Source organism: Scomber japonicus, chromosome 21 (assembly GCF_027409825.1).
Source record: "Scomber japonicus isolate fScoJap1 chromosome 21, fScoJap1.pri, whole genome shotgun sequence".
In the NCBI taxonomy this organism is placed as follows: domain Eukaryota; kingdom Metazoa; phylum Chordata; class Actinopteri; order Scombriformes; family Scombridae; genus Scomber; species Scomber japonicus.
In genome coordinates this window covers 6,153,752-6,169,941 of record NC_070598.1, presented here as the reverse complement: position 1 = coordinate 6,169,941, position 16,190 = coordinate 6,153,752, and the positions used below count along the sequence as shown (strand labels likewise).

The 16,190-nt window shown below is 36.7% G+C and overlaps 1 protein-coding gene across 1 annotated transcript; it reads right to left on the bottom strand.

Moving 5' to 3' along the window:
* Positions 1-5,365: 5,365 nt before the first annotated feature.
* Positions 5,366-14,518, bottom strand: pxdc1b (PX domain containing 1b). Its single transcript, XM_053342646.1, has 5 exons — positions 14,188-14,518; positions 6,551-6,642; positions 6,321-6,438; positions 6,111-6,222; positions 5,366-5,612 (listed from the first exon to the last, which is right to left on the bottom strand). The coding sequence occupies exons 1-5, from the start codon at positions 14,441-14,443 to the stop codon at positions 5,489-5,491; spliced, it is 702 nt and encodes a 233-aa protein (XP_053198621.1). The 5' UTR covers positions 14,444-14,518; the 3' UTR covers positions 5,366-5,488.
* Between the last annotated feature and the right edge of the window lie 1,672 nt (positions 14,519-16,190).

The window sequence follows — 16,190 nt, the reverse complement described above, 5'->3', positions numbered from 1 at the left end:
AAAGCATCACGTTCTTGTAAAAAATAAGATAAAATAATATAAAACAATATAAATAAAATAAAATAAAATAAAATAAAAGCATCATGTTCCTGTAAAAAATAAAATAATAAACAAAATAAAATAAAAGCATCACGTTCTTGTAAAAAATAAAATAATATAAATAAAATAAAATAAAATATAAGCATCATGTTCTTGTAAAATAAAATGAATTAATATGAATAAAATAAAATAAAATACAATTAAAAAAAACATGTTCTTGTAAAAAAATATATATATATGAGCTTCAAGTCCATACAAAGTGAATTCATTGATTTATTTCCAAACACATTATACATGTTAGGAAATTGCTACTGAAAACAACTCATTCATCTTATTGGTGATGAGATATTTATGCAATAACAGCCAAACCTCTTACCATAAATATCACTGACAAAATGATTCCAGTAGATGGTGACATGTGGAATAAAAATAGTCTCTTATTGAAATAAGGAAGAGACAGCTCTACTGTTATTTTTAGATTATACAAAACACAAGGAGTGTCAATAACAGTAATATGTAAATCATTTATGATACTTTTAGTTATTCATAATAGAAACTACCTCTATTGACTCCTGGAATGTAAACTTTAAGTTTAATATATTTAATTACAGATAATAATATTTTATATATGTACCTATTTATCATTTAGTCGTTTTTGTTTATGGCTGTTGTTGCCTTGTTGTTGTTTAATGTGTGTTTGCATCAACTAGGATTTTGCATCATAAGCTCAAATATAGTTTGAAAAAAACAAAAGCATTATTTTTGTATTTGTGTCAAACTTCATGTCTAATTCTTATTTTACATATTTTGACATCTTCAGGTTTTTTTGGATATTGCTCAATGTGCTGAACACATACAATAATATTAACAATAATAGTGGATCTAATTTGTTAATTTTTTCATATTTTTTATAGTCTAATCAAATGTTTTTATTAAATATGAGTCTATATGTATTTTTATTAGGATATATTGATACTGATGTTGACTACCAGTACTCACCACAAGGTGGCACTCTAAGATAAATACAATGGGTAACAGCTTCTTTAGTAAAAACCAATACTACAATAAAAAAAATCTTAACTACTAAAAATCCTGCTTTCAAACTCAAGTTAAACTGAATTAGTATAATCAGCAGTACTAATTATGCATAGTAATAAGAATAATGTTAATGATCAACTTTATTCATATAGCAGCCTTCAAACCAGAGTTATGAAATGCTTTACATAGGAAAAACAAATCAATCCCTACTGTTAGATTAAGTCAAGAAAATAAAAGCACAGAGTAGGAAACATATTAAAACAATATAAGCAGTACAATACATAAATATAACAAAATAAATTATTAGATTTGGAAAAATAAAACTTTGGACAAACATCAATTAAAGGCTTTTTAGAGTCAGTTTGGCACAGGCACAGTTTGAGAAGTGATTTAAAAGATGTCTTCAGATTTTCAGGCTGCTTTCAGCTCCACTGAAACTGGAGAGCTCTGACCGCAAAAGCCTGGTCACCTTTAGTCCTGAGCCAGAAGGAAGGAGCAGCCAGAGGAGGTCTGCCTGAAGATCTGAGGCAGCTCTCTGGCTCTAACAGGCAATATAAAGAGGAGCCAGTCCATTAAATACTTTAAACATAGTCAGTAAAACCTCAACACTAAAACCAGAGGAAAAGAGGCCAGAACAAGGGTGATTTATATCATCCTGTCTATTTTGTATTTGATATCAGAACATCTTTATTAATATTATAACAAGGTATATTATCAAGGCTGGATTATTAACCAGGCAAAGTGGGACAGACAACCATTTATCTATTGGTTATTTCACTGGTTGTAACATGATTATTATGTAACATTGGATGTCTGACTTGATCTTGCAATCCCATCTTGAAGACGATCCCTATCTCAAAATCTCATCTATACACAAGCCCTGACATGCCATAGTCTGCCCACACGGATGTTTTCACCTGTGTTTTATTTATTGATTTTTTTCTATAGATTTTTAGATTAACCAAGAATAAATTAGAAATAAATAAATAAATAATAATAATAATAATAATAATAAAATAAATAAATAATAATAATAATAATAATAATAATAATAATAATAATAATAATAATAATAATAATAATAATAAAATAATAATAATAATAATAAAGTAATAATAATAATAATAATAAAATAAATAATAATGATAATAATAATAATAAGTAAATCAATCAATCAATAAATCAATTTTAAAAAATTAAAAAATAAAAAGTGGATAAACAACAAAAACAAACTAACACAAAAATACCCACACAATGTCAAACAGACAGAAAGCAAATACAAAATATCGCATCAGGAGTCAATAAGTATTGTGACTAAATCATGACCAACTAAGAATGACTGTACCAACTTATTTTAGACCATGCCAGACCAGTCAAGCCCCTCCGAAGGACATGTGCCCCATCTTCCCCAATATAGTTCAAAAAAGGGTTCCAGATATTGAAAATGGTTTGTTTTTCAACCAATAGCTTGTTGCTTCAAGAGGGATGAGTTCCAATATCACCTGTGTTTTATGATTAGACCTCTTCTCAGGTCTGTGTAGGTACAAAATATATAAAATGATGCTTAATCAGTAGCTCACTTGCTCTTCTTGCAGCTTTGTTACACCTGTTAGTGCAGGACGATACCAGCAGATATTTTAACACTTTACTGCTATTAAGACATAAGTACAAAAAGTACAGATGATACCAATGGCTCTATTTCATTCAAATGTCCCTGTAAGACATGACAGTGTGACAGTGTGACAGTGAGCTAGCATGCAATATTTATCTTATTATTTGCATGCATGTTTTTCTTCAAAATAACAATAAATGTAATATATTGCACATATTTCACAGACGGGGTTGGTCATGTATCTTATAAACATATTAATAGTAGGTAATTATTACTGATGCATGAATGTGTAAGCAGCAATTTAATGTTGTAACTCAAGATGGAGCAAATTTGAACTATTTAAATCTGTCATATTTAATAAGATGTATTGCAGTGAGCTAAAACAAGACAATATTTCCAGTCCGTCAACAGCAGTCAACCAAGAAAACATCACATGAATATTCATTTTATTGAAAACATATTTATTTCTTTGAGAATACTGTCAGAATAGCTTTAAAGTTTTCCAAACATGTGACCACATAATAACGATTATCTTCATTCAGTCCGTTGTTTTAACACATTTACACAGCAAAAAAAAAAAAAAAGATCTCACATCAGACATCAGACATCAGCACATAGACATTAAATTACAAGGCGTCGAAAGGTTAGCTTCACAGAATGTGGCTGAAGTTGACCAAATAAATACAAACTTATGTGTAATATTATTTAATTAATATCTATGACACTGTCCTCCTCTGAATCCTCACACCCCGGCTGGCATGATGGGTGTCTGTACTGATATGTTGGTTGCTCAGGATTGGTTGAGTACCATTTCTAATGCACTGCCCCCATGCTTCCAAAAGGGTCTTGACATATCTTTAAATCTTCACATGGTTTGATAAACGTCAAGCAGCTGTTTTGCAGAGAAAATGTGACTTTGGTGTCAAATATTTTAAATCAGAAATTCCAGTTTCTTACTATTGAATGATATTTCCATTAATGTGGGCGGTTGTCTGCAAGCGAGACTATTTCAGCATGAATTTTATTGACCGTGAAATATCCATATCAATTCAAGACAAATAAAAAAGTGGAATTTCTCACCAACTCTTGCTCCCCTGAGAAAGAGCTGTACTTTCTCACGGGGTGAATAGTGATCATGACTGTGTTACTAAATAGACTCATGTGGAGGACCATCCTGTTGAGGTCTCGTGTGCCAAGATTGTGAGGGTTGAATGCCTTTGTATTTGGATTGGCAGAAAAATGGACGCAAGCTGTTTTGCCCACATTGTATGGCCACAATGACTTCTGCATTGATTGAACTTTAAATAAAACACTTTTTTTTTTTTACACTAAGCCACAAACAAATATACATTTTTGCCTTTCGGTTTGCATTACAAACATATAAACACATTGCATAAGCACCATCATTATTATGGGAAGACCCATAAAAAATAGAAAAAGCATGAATTTTAATCAAATATTTGCCTATTTCACACAACTTCTCCTATAGAAAGTGTTTAGTACAGCAAAGGTCATTTGTTTTCTTTAGATAAAGAGAGGGTTTGTTCCCCCCATCGCAGGCCGAGCTGCAGACTCCCACATTCACTAAGACTGTAGTCAACTGTCAGACCGAACCCACTCACGTCATCTTACAGACCGGGTCACGTATGACCTCCATTGACCCATAAAACAAAGCTTTCTTTGCCCTGTTTCATCACTCAGACAGCAACAACAGCAGTGAGATGATTCAGTTATAATGGAAACACTTGTTCTTTTCTCTAATATGTCAAATAATTATAAACAAGCAACATTTACAAGCTACACATCTAACACAATTACAATCTAATGTATTATTCAGGCAAAACTTCATTAAAATTCTCACAGGCACTCAAAAAGGCAGCATTACATTCTCACTTTGGAAAGAGTGTGTTGCAACAAAACAATAATGACACTTAATATTTCTTTTATATTCTTCAATTTGACAGTAGCCCAAGAAACAAGTGAGCACTGAAGCATAATCTGCATATAACCATGACAAATTAATCTAATTCTTATGCAAACAAATAGGAATCTATTAGCATCAAATATTCTGTTTTTCTTGATGCTTATTTCACTTGCATCTTTACAGTACTCTCACGCCAAGGAATCAACTGCACATTAAAAAATGAAAAGTTCCTAAATGCTGGTGGAAATTGCACCATAAGCAAAAATCATACACAAAGCTTCCTGTATTCCCAAAGGAGCAAAACACCATACCAGAGTGGTTAACACTGGATTACACATGAAGGAGCATTTTACAGGAGAAGGTGATATCCGAAAATCCCACTATGCCATCGTAGACGTCCAATGGGAGAATTAGCTGTGCACAGTTAAATGCTGAAGATATAACAACTTATTGAAAAAGACAGAAAGCTGGTAAAATCCACAAAGTTTTATATATATAGATAGATGTAATGGTGAATTGTCCAATAAGGAACATTTCCTCTGATTGCAGTCATACTCCAAACCACAGATTCTGATATATTAGACGCTGCATGTTTCAAAATGTTGCAGAGGATTGAGAACTTTCATAATGGCTGCTACAGGAAACCTTCTGCAGGAGGTCTACAGACAATCCAGTTCTTGTACTTAAATAAGGCTCCGACTGAGGCACACTGGTGACGTCACATAAGGAGGAATAAGTGGTGCTGCCTTTTTCAGCAGCATTATTAAATCGGAGCAGCTACTTGCAGCGTTGCATAGCTAGGTTCCATTTAAGAGTGCATACTCCTCAACGATAGGATCAGATGTCCATCAGCAGGCATCTGTTGTGTAAGTTCCTCATTCCAGGATGTCAGTTTCAAACGGGACCAGGTGGTAGTAGGACAGGTTGGTGACATACGCCTCTGTTTCCTCATCACACAGGTCTGATTCTACTGGCAGAAACTCTGATCCGTCCTCATACCTGACAGAATAAAGAAAGATATATTACTGCATGGTTATATTAATAGACCTGTGTAGTCTTACTAAGGTATTAAAAGATTAATTCATTTGATATAGAGACTCTTATAAATAGTTTCGGCCCATCGAGTCGGAAAAAGGTCAGTAGTATAATGTGAGCCATTAAACTCTTAAAGTTTTGCGTGAAGCATCGAAAGGAATGTGTTCGTCTTTTGCTTCTTTCACACGCCCAAGGAAGGAAGAGGTGCACAGTCACACTTCCTTTGTGTACAAGGGGTGGAGGGTCCTGGGGTTGGGTCGCATTCAAGGACTTACCAAAGCAAATAACTGTACCCTTAAAAAACAAACACGGACATTCTTACATTGTTTGAAAATGAGGGGAGTAATTTGAGTTATGCTGCAGGACTAAATAGACTTGGATTGAACCCAGTAATCGGCTCCATGATACTGGAACTGATAGAATAACTTATGAAAAGACAGTTGTCGAGGTCTTAATACTCACGTATGTTCCACAGAGTCAGTGGATGAAGGTCTCTCTTTTTCTTCTGGAAGACTGTGATCGAATACGATGGTTTCTGTATTGGCCAGACAGAATCCATTCGACCGCATGATTTCTGAAAGGTACAGAGTGCACATTACATCACCTGTTTAGGTCATCATGATTTTAGGAATGTAAACAGTGGGTCCGTAGATACTAGATACTGTAACGTACCTGATATCTTGATGGGGCTCTGAAAACATGGCTGGATTCTGTGGACTTTGTCATTTCTCAACACTTGGTCCAACGGTGACCGCTCAAAGAAAGTCAACATTACCTCTGACCTGGAATACTGTGGAGTGAGTCAGTTTAGTTAGTCACAGTCTAACAGGCATTGAACATTAGCATACTGATAAAAACTTAAAGGTCTTAAAGGTTTTACAGGTTTGAGTTGAGGGACTCACCTTGCATGGCATGTTGATAGCATTCTTCAATAGTCTTTCCACCTCGTTCAGTTTCTCCTCGATGTCGTTCGCCTCTTTGATTTTTACCAGTCCTGAAACACATAAATGTGGAAATACACTGAGTTACCAGCTATCTGAGTTTATCAGTCAAGTCAATACAACAGCTCAGCCACTAGTCTTTACTTTGGGAAACTCAGTTATTAATATACGTCATAGTTAGAGGTGGTATGTCATATTGAGAGGTATCTTTTAGCCAACTTTGAAACCTTTCAATACAGTAATTGTAAGTGTAATTCAATGCACCAGCGTCACCAACTATGGGCTAAAATCAACCATAATCAGCACTGAACTAAAAAAGTGTAATCTACAAAGAAAGTTTACCACAATCAAAATGTTAAGTAAACCTATTTCTTTGCCCAAACAATATTAAAAAAGGTCAGCTGCTTTGACCTTTACTGCCATCAGAGTGTATTCTCTCCATCGGTCAGGCAACAAAAAGCCAGACAGCGGGACTCAATTTATTCCTAGCCCTGAAAAAGGTTGCCACCAATGCAAGGGAAAAGGTGATAGTTGGTTTAATACTGTAACCTTTTTATTAACAATGTCCTTTGATATTTGCCCCAAGCAGGCAGAGAGAGAGAAAAAAAAACTGTCTTCAAATCAAGAACACAGTGCACGGTATTAAGGCTGCAATTAATGATTACTTTCTCGATAAATGTATTGCTTGTTTGGTCCATTAAATGTAGAAAAATGTCAATCCCTGCTTCCTCAAATGTCTTGTTTTGTCCACAACTCAAAGATATTCAGACTAAAGAAAAAGAGAAACTGAAATCAGACAATTTGGATATTTTTTCTTTATAAAAGTGTCTCAAAATGATTCAGCTAATCCTGTAATTGTTGCAGCTCTACACGGTACAAACTGGTGCGGTAAAACTGCCACTGTGATTGCACACATCTGTATAAGAGCAGTAATAACAGAGAAGCCGCAGAACAAAGTCTGCGATAACACGTTAATCCTCCATGAAACTAGGAACGCAATGTAGGAGGGTGTGGGAGTGTAAGATCAGCACATTTAGCAATACAAGGCAACCGCCCCATGTGACCGAGCAGTCAGCAAAGCATCATTTACGGCCATGCTGACAAAGGGATGTGGTGAGAAGAATAATGATGAAGACTGCAGCCGCACTGATGATGATGATGATGATGAGGCTCTGTCTGATGTGAGTGGTACAGACCGAGCGCAGTCACACGGCGGTTACTGTTACATGGAAGCACTGAGTAAGAGAGCCTAAAGCAACACTATGCACAGTCACAGCCTCATCCATTTATAATGCCGCCACAGTGATGACATCATGCCCAGAGGGATGTGAGGAGTGACTGGGCTGTTAAATCATAGCTAAGAACCAAGCGAGACTCTCTCCCGCCCAGTCTGAAGCTGAAGCTGCCTCCGGATCATGTTCCTTTGTTTAACTTTGACAGCATTCATGAATGTTTTATGTGGATGTATTGTGTTGTTGTGTCATAACTGAACAGCTGTTCATCAAGTTTTTAGACCGTTTGAAGTGATCCATAACTAATAGTAATGCAGATGTCTTTCTACTGATGTTTTTATGAGTTTAGCACCAATATTCAATACTTTAAATGGGAATAAAATACCCCACCTATTCAATGGGGAGATAAACAGTTTCAGACTGTTTCCATGTAGCTCTGTTCAGGAGGACACACTTAGGATATTATAAGTGTATTATAAGTTAATACAATACATCATTTATACTGTTGAAGTTTATGCTGTTTGATAGAGAGGTGTGGTGCAAAAGATAACACCTAGAGAAGCTATGTGTCAGTTAACAATTCAACATCAAGATAGTAGTAGAAAGTAGTTAACATCTTGAACAGAAACCTGGGTGATAACTTCCCATCCAGTCGAGTTTGCTGCTACTCTCACAAACAAGTTAGTTTAGTTTATGTACTCTTCCTGCCATCGAGGACATTAATGTTGTGAATCAAGGCACAGAGCACAAGTGCACATAATTTATTGGGTGCACAGGGCACCCAGGGTGCACATGGAAACAGGGTGGGATCAGGAAGAATGTATTATCAGAGGCCGTGTTAGGAGCTAATAACAATCACAGCAAGTCTTTTCATCCCTTTTACAGCAGTGCTCTCACTCTCGCTCCTCCAAAACAAACTGACAGTTTGGTAATGGAGTGGAAAGTTTAGAGCAGAGACTCTTCTAAGACACACAGGGCTGCTAGTGCAAATACACAGCAGACCAAACATACTGGAAGAGCATGATTTGTCTCTTTTTAATTATCATTTCTGGATATATCGAAAGTTAAGAAGTCATGGATCACATTTGCATTTATAAATACCACCTTTTATTTAAGTTGAATTATTGTAGATATTAAATTTAAGATTTGGCTGTGCATAGATATATCTATAATAATGTATGTCAGTATTTTCAGTTTGCTGATGAAACAACTGTCACAAAGTTATACGTGCAAAAGAGAAGCGCAGAAGTGTGGTTATTTTGCAACAGCTTGGTGTTGATTACGCAAGACCTAATGGAGATAACCAAGTGTGTCTGATGTGTTTAATGGCAGTTTGATGATTCTTGCCTCTCGAATTAGAGAATCCAGATACAACAAGTACCTGCAGCTATCAAATGACTGTAAAGGATGCTTATCAGATTAAATTAAAGGCTTTCATACCCATACTCCTTGGACACATCCGCAGTAAGAAGAATGAAACTTTTCCTGCATAAGTATGTGTGTCTGCTGTTCAAATGAAAAACAAAACAAAAGCGAAACAGCAAAACTTGATTGGGTTGATTTTCTAAAGCTTCACATAAGTTGCCTTCAGTAATTAAAGTGTTTGAAATAGCACAGGACGCGGATGTGCGCAGTTGCAATCAGTTTTGATGCCAAAATTGCAGTGCACCACTGTAACGCCTGTGACACCCCACCCCTCCCACTGCACCTCTCCACCCACTAAAGCAAGGCCTCAGGAGAATATCCCAGACACCGAAAACTACAAGCCCACACAAAACTAAAGCCCATAATGTCAAAGTCAACTTCAAAAATACAAAATACTCATCTGTGTGTATTTCCTTTCTGATCTGCTGTTTTATAATTACACAGTTGTCCTTTGGGAAATACCTTCAAAGACACTGACATGGAAACCAACTGCTTTGTCCTACCAGGGTCTCCTAAATGTATTTCCTTTAATTTCCTGCATTGACTTCCTGGCCACTGTGGTCCAACTGTAACAAGTAGTCAACATCTTCTTCTTATTTATTATTTGTTTTGGTTGTTTGGTGTTACAAGAAGCTCAAATGTAGCAATAACATAAATTACACCATATGACATTTAGTCATACTTCATCATAATGTTGTTGTTGTTGTTTTTTAATTGCACAGTGAACTTATTTATTTGTTCGCTCTACAACAGCACGCCATGTTCACAATCTGGATCATCTTTGAGTTGAAATAACAAAGTACAAGCAGCTGTACGACAGGAACGAGGCTGCGTCCAAGTCATCGTCAAACACACGCTATCTAAAACAGTCATCAGATGTTGTAAGCACCACCAGCTTTTTTTCTTTTTTCGCAGCTATCTGTATAAATCTGATAAGCACATGTTAGCTGCATAACACTTTATCATCTAACCACCAACTCTGCAAGTTTCGTCAACATGTTATTTCTGGACGCTAAGCAGAGCATATCAAAGCAAGCATCCGTGGCCATAAGAAAAATGTAACTTCTTGTACTCAGTGTGTCCCAGTATTTGTGTATGTATGTCTGTATATGAAGTATATAACGTGCACTATAATTACTTTAAGTGTTTTTAGATCCTGACTGTCAAATATTTGATCATTTGCCGTGTATCGTGACCACATGGCAACTTTGTCACAAGTAAACAAATTAAAATATTGTCATTCACATACTTCTGTAACCAATAACCGCAATTATCAAACATGTGTAAAGGAAAACTTGCAGGGTTCATAGGGTTCAGGACATTTGTTGCATCTCTCTTTCTCGTCTCATCTTTCTGCTTTTTGTCACCTAGAGAATTAAAATACTAATTTATTGGTTGCACTACCAACACAATCTCAAAGCTCCTTTACTAATAAGTCTCACTGTTGTCTTTATCTATGTATAGAGTTTGAATGCTACAGCTAGCAATCAGGTAGCTTAGCTTAGCATATAATTTACAGATTTAACAAACAAGATATGTATATTGTGTTATTTAGAAAAGCTGCTAAGCTAAGAGGCTTTTGTTACATACAGACAGAGCTAAGCTAGCTGTTTTCCCCTGTTTCCACTTTTTAAGCTAATCGGCTGCTGCCTGTAAGTTTATTTTGGTTTCAATCTTCTCATCAAACCCTTGACAAGAAAGCCAACAAGCGTATTTTGGTTGCATGGAATTAATAGATGTGAGATTTTTTAGGAGCACTGAATCTACAAACCTGGCATGACTAAAGTTTCCACATCATACAATACTTCTGCTTTGTTAGAGGTGTGAATTAGTGCACTGAGACTTTTCATTTATCATTTATAATCAGCGTATGAACAGTTTATAACAGTTTATAATACACTATAATACAGTTATAAGCATATATAAGAACATTTTAAAGTAATTATTAATGCTAAGTAAGTATTTGTCAACAATCATAACTCCTCCTATGAAGACATATTTTATATTATAACAATTATATTTTACTATATTGTCATTCATTATCTGTTTGTACTTATGGGTGTCCACAAGAGGAGTTATAGTTAATAAACACTTATACCTGCCTACAACTACATTATAGTGTGTTATAAACCATTTATTAAATGTTAATGTAGTGATTATGAATGATAAATAGGTCTAAAAGTAAACTATTGAGTATTTCTCATGTAGCGAGTAGTGAATGAGTGAACCAAAGAGTAATTTCAGACCCTGCGTCTACATTCCTCGGTGGAATCTGTCTCACATGGATCTCTGTCTGTGTTCACTCTGGGGTCACATGTAACGTAAGTGTTATGAAGCCTCCGCAGACCGCAGGGACTAAATATGGGAAGTCCACTCCTATCCCAGTCACCTTCTCTCTCTCTCTCTCTCTCTCTCTCTCTCTCTCTCTCTCTCTCTGTCTCTCTCTCTCTGTCTCTCTGTCTCTCTCTCTCATCATGACATCAGTCTGAAGGCTCTGCACGCCTTCCCCGTTGCCTAGGCGCAGCACAGACACAGGAAAACATGAGCAGAGCCTGAAACTGGAGCAAAGTGGACTAAGAAAGGCCAGAGCTACGATTTTTCTCAGGACTTTCAATCTGTGAGGCAATTAGAAGGGATGCAAATGAAATATTGAACAGAGGTAGGAATTAAAGGAAAGGCCATTAGGGGAATGTTATTAACCCTGTGGCTGGCTTCCCATCAATGTAACTGTCAAACTTGTATGAGTCAGAATGAAACACTGTTGTCTAACTCAAAGCTGGTATCACATCTCCCTTCATTTTTCATTGTAATCAGGATAAACTGTAACAGACATTTAAAAAAAGAAAGAAAAAAAAGAAGTGAAGAGTGAGTCATGAGATCAGAAATGTCTCTTCCCAAAATGCACTGTGCACTGCTGTGTGGCAGCGGCGAAGCTGTCAACAACTCTGTCAGCTATTTCAGTGCATGGGCAGGAAGTAAAGCTTTCCAGTCGCCACTAAAGGGATGTTTCAAAGCATTCGTATAGGCTCAGTGAGTAAAGACAAAAGGGAAGTGCCAAGGAGACTGTGTGGGGTGATCGTACACACAGAACAAGCTGGGAGTTCTGCCAAACCTATTGGCAATGTCAGGGCACCGCAGTGTCAAAGATCCAAATGCTGGGGGCCATAGGTTCACTCTTCATCTGGCAAAACATCGACCTCAACAAACAACTGCCTAAATGTTTTCTGTATCTTTTAACAAAGTTATAAAAATAGTGCAGTAACGGCATTAAAAGTTAAGTTTCATTATTCATTATTTAGGTTTTTTGGTGAGAATAAAGGAGGTTGTTTTTGCTTATGGCTTCACAGACTTGGGTGCAGATTTATAGATTGTGTACACATGATGACATTTTTGCTTATTAAGTCTTAAATTATCATGTATTGTATCTTTATCTTGTATCTTTATGTTTATTATCGTTACCAAGTGGGTTTTTATTTTCCATCTTGTATCTTTTTTTACATGATTTTATGTTGTTTTAATGTGTTTCTATGTGAAGTACTTGGTGCATGTCATTTATTTTATTGTAAAGCACTTTAAGATGCATTTCTTCTATAAAAGGTGCAATGCAAAAAAATAAAGTTGAGTTATTTGCTCACAAATCCTGAGTATCATAACCTAATATTCAATATTTTAAAGCCAAATCGTGAATATGCAGGTTATGGTCTCAGTAAAAATCATATTGCATAATGATATGTGACTGATATCTACAATGCAAACTTTCATGTCTACTTTTAGTCTGATGAGAGGACAGCAGCCGGCCCTGGTCTACTTCAGTTCAGTTTTATTTTGTCTCTGTGCTTTTCCTTCCCTTCCACCAAACCGGATACTCCTGCTCATTGCATTTGATCAAAGCACTTGCAGAGCTACAGTACAATGCATTAGAGATGCTTAGAGCAAATTCATCAATACTGTCTTTTTTTCCTTCCTTCCTGTTAACCCAAATTTTAGTTGACACAGATAATACAGCCTTTTAGGTCCTGCTTATTGACAAGGATCTGAAACGTCATGTCAGCATATTGGTCTTGTGGTCTACAGGCTATGTGATAGGTCTGCTAATGTGACATCCTAAAATGGACCTTGTTAATTATCAACCTGTCCAAACATATCAGTCTAGTCTACTCCAGTTAAGATTAGCCCTGAATCCTGATTGATTTAATCATGTTACACCATATGACCCAAAGCTGCATAGTATCACAGAAACATGACCTTTTCTTGCCCTTCTTCTGTTTGCTGACAAAATACCAGACCGAAACTTAAACTTTCAAACAAGTAAAATAACTGATGATGAAACTGTGAGCAGAAGTGCGTAATGTTGTAGTTAAGTCAAGAGAGATATTAGAGATACGTTAAAATAATTAGTGCAGAAACTATTACAGGATTGACAGAAACTTAAATGGCAACAATTATGATAATCAGTTAATCATTTGGAGTCTTTTAACAAGCAAAAACTGCCAAAAAGGTGACGATTAGCTGCTTTTCTCTGTTTTATATCATTATAAATTCAATGTTTTGGGGGGTTTTAGACTGTTAGTTGGATAAAATGAGCAATTTGATTATTGCAACTCTCGCTCTAACTTTTGATTGAACCTTTTCATCCATTTCTTGACAATTCATAGATTCAAAAATAGAGGAGGTGTCCCTTTTCAAATGGCCCTTCATTATTATTTGTAGCTGCATCCCTGTCCCAGAATTTGACCCTAGTAATTTTATTATGTCACACATTCAGTCATTGAGTTAATTATGGATAGTATTATAGTGCAAATGCATTGCTCCCCTTTTTGGTAGGGATCCCTGGTGGTCCCATAGGGGGTTCCACTTTGAGACCCACTACTTTAAATGCTCTATCATCACTTCCTGTTATTAAAACAACATGTAATTTAACGACAGTCCCTTCAGACCAACCTTCTATCAGTGGAGACTTGGAGAGGTCTCTTCTGTCCTCAGGGAAAGACTCAACGAGTCTTTTAAACAGCCGCCCAAGATCGGAGTAACTCCGATGCAAGTATAAAATGTTCCTATCGGACCACTCAGTCCTGATCTCGAAAAACTCCTCTTCCTCTCCCCGTTGGCTGATGATGAGTCTCCGGATCCCGTTGACCCAGCAGTCCCGGACAAACATGTTGACCAGCGACGTCCCTTCAAAAACAGCCGATGCCATTCCTCAGACGTCAGTCCAGCATGCTGGGGCGGGCCGGCGCACAGCTGGCTGTCTGAAAGCTGAGGAAGTCACAAGGCTACAGGAGATTTGGAAATGAAAATATAAATGGCAAAACAAGAAGAGGGCAACTTCTGTAACTTTTAAGGGTGGGGTGGTGGTGGGGGGCGTCAGTCTTCTGTTGGAGGTCTAGTAAGAGCTTTACGCACAGGAGGAGGATGACCATTTGCGTTTGCTCAGCCCATCACATGCGTAATCTCAAACGTGGCATGATTTTAGAGCGAGAGAGAGAAAGAAAAAAAATATACAGACTTTATCATTAAAGTAACGCCCCTGTCACTGAAAAAAAAAACATTTCAATATTGCAACACTGTTTCTTCAGAGCTCATATTTCTCGAGAAGTCCAAAGCGATTAAAAGCCACATCTCTGGAAATGAAAGTTCCCCTCAGCTCCCTCGGCTCTCCAGTCTGCGGACAGTTTCCTTAAATCCACACAGCAGTTCACTTCACACTGTCTGGACAAGCAGTGGCTTTTCTTTCAGCACAGTTTCCTCCCCTCTCCTTCCTCCCTCCTTCCTTCCTTCCTTGTCAACAGGGTATTATTATGCAAAGAATGCAAAGAGCTGCAAAGAGAGGAAAAAAAGAAAAACCCTGACCATCTCCTTATTTATGAGCAGGAGAAATAGTGTTTTATTTCTTTTTTCTCTTTCTTTTTATTTATATTATTTAAATAGCTGCCAGTGTTCCTTGAATGTTTGGGGTCTTTTTGGTCACTACCACATCTTTCTTCAAATCAGCACACATGTTCTTGAAATTAGATGTTTGGAAATAACCACAAGGGGGGAAAAATCTGCTGAAATAGGGTCTCACAATGCCAACAAAGGAGCAGGAATATTTCCCTATATGCAAGATTCTCAGTTTCTTTACAAAAACACCCAGTATTGTAGCCAAGATTTAGCCACAGTGAAAAGATGTCCTGACAAGAGTGACCAAGGAAAAATAAGAAAGGAGCAGATTTCCCCCTGCATTGCTCCTTTGAGTTGAGCAGCAGCACACTAATGTTTCACCAAGTAGAGAGACAAGAGACCAGTAAAAAGAGCTTTACAGGAAGCCACGGCCAAGTCCAGTAATGACAATTCAGCTGTAATTAACTACTGTAGTCTACTGTGGGAAGAGGACTCTCTGCAAACAGTTCTGGTAAAAGCAATTCATATCTATACAGCACAGGAAATAGCATGTTAATTGAGAATGAAAGCACACAATGGCACGTGCACACATAATGACGCTTGAAATCTGTAGAGACCAGACTGATGAAGGGGAATCCTGCTTTTAATGTGCTTGGTTTTATACATTTGTGTCCCTTTAGAAGATTGCAATTGCATGTTTTAAGTCCAAATATAGCAGCTCAAAAAAAGGAAATGCAGCCAGACAATCAGGGAAAATCTAATGTTTCTATTTGCCATAATAAAAGTCTAAAAATGTCCCCTAAATCCTGTTTTTTGCTCCCCTCCATAAGATGAAAATGGGTTTGGTTCCTGGTTGCACTTCGGCCTATATGAGCTTCCAGTTGAAGGGATTCATATAAATGTTGGTAATGATTTAGCTGGTAATCATGTGTGTCGCCAATGAGGAAGGAAACCTACTGATCCTGTTATGGTTAAACATGTTGATGAAGAAAAAAGGGTCAAATTTAAAAGCTGAGGGATTTTTCGTTTTTCTAGATAAAAATTCAATATGTTATGTTATTTCT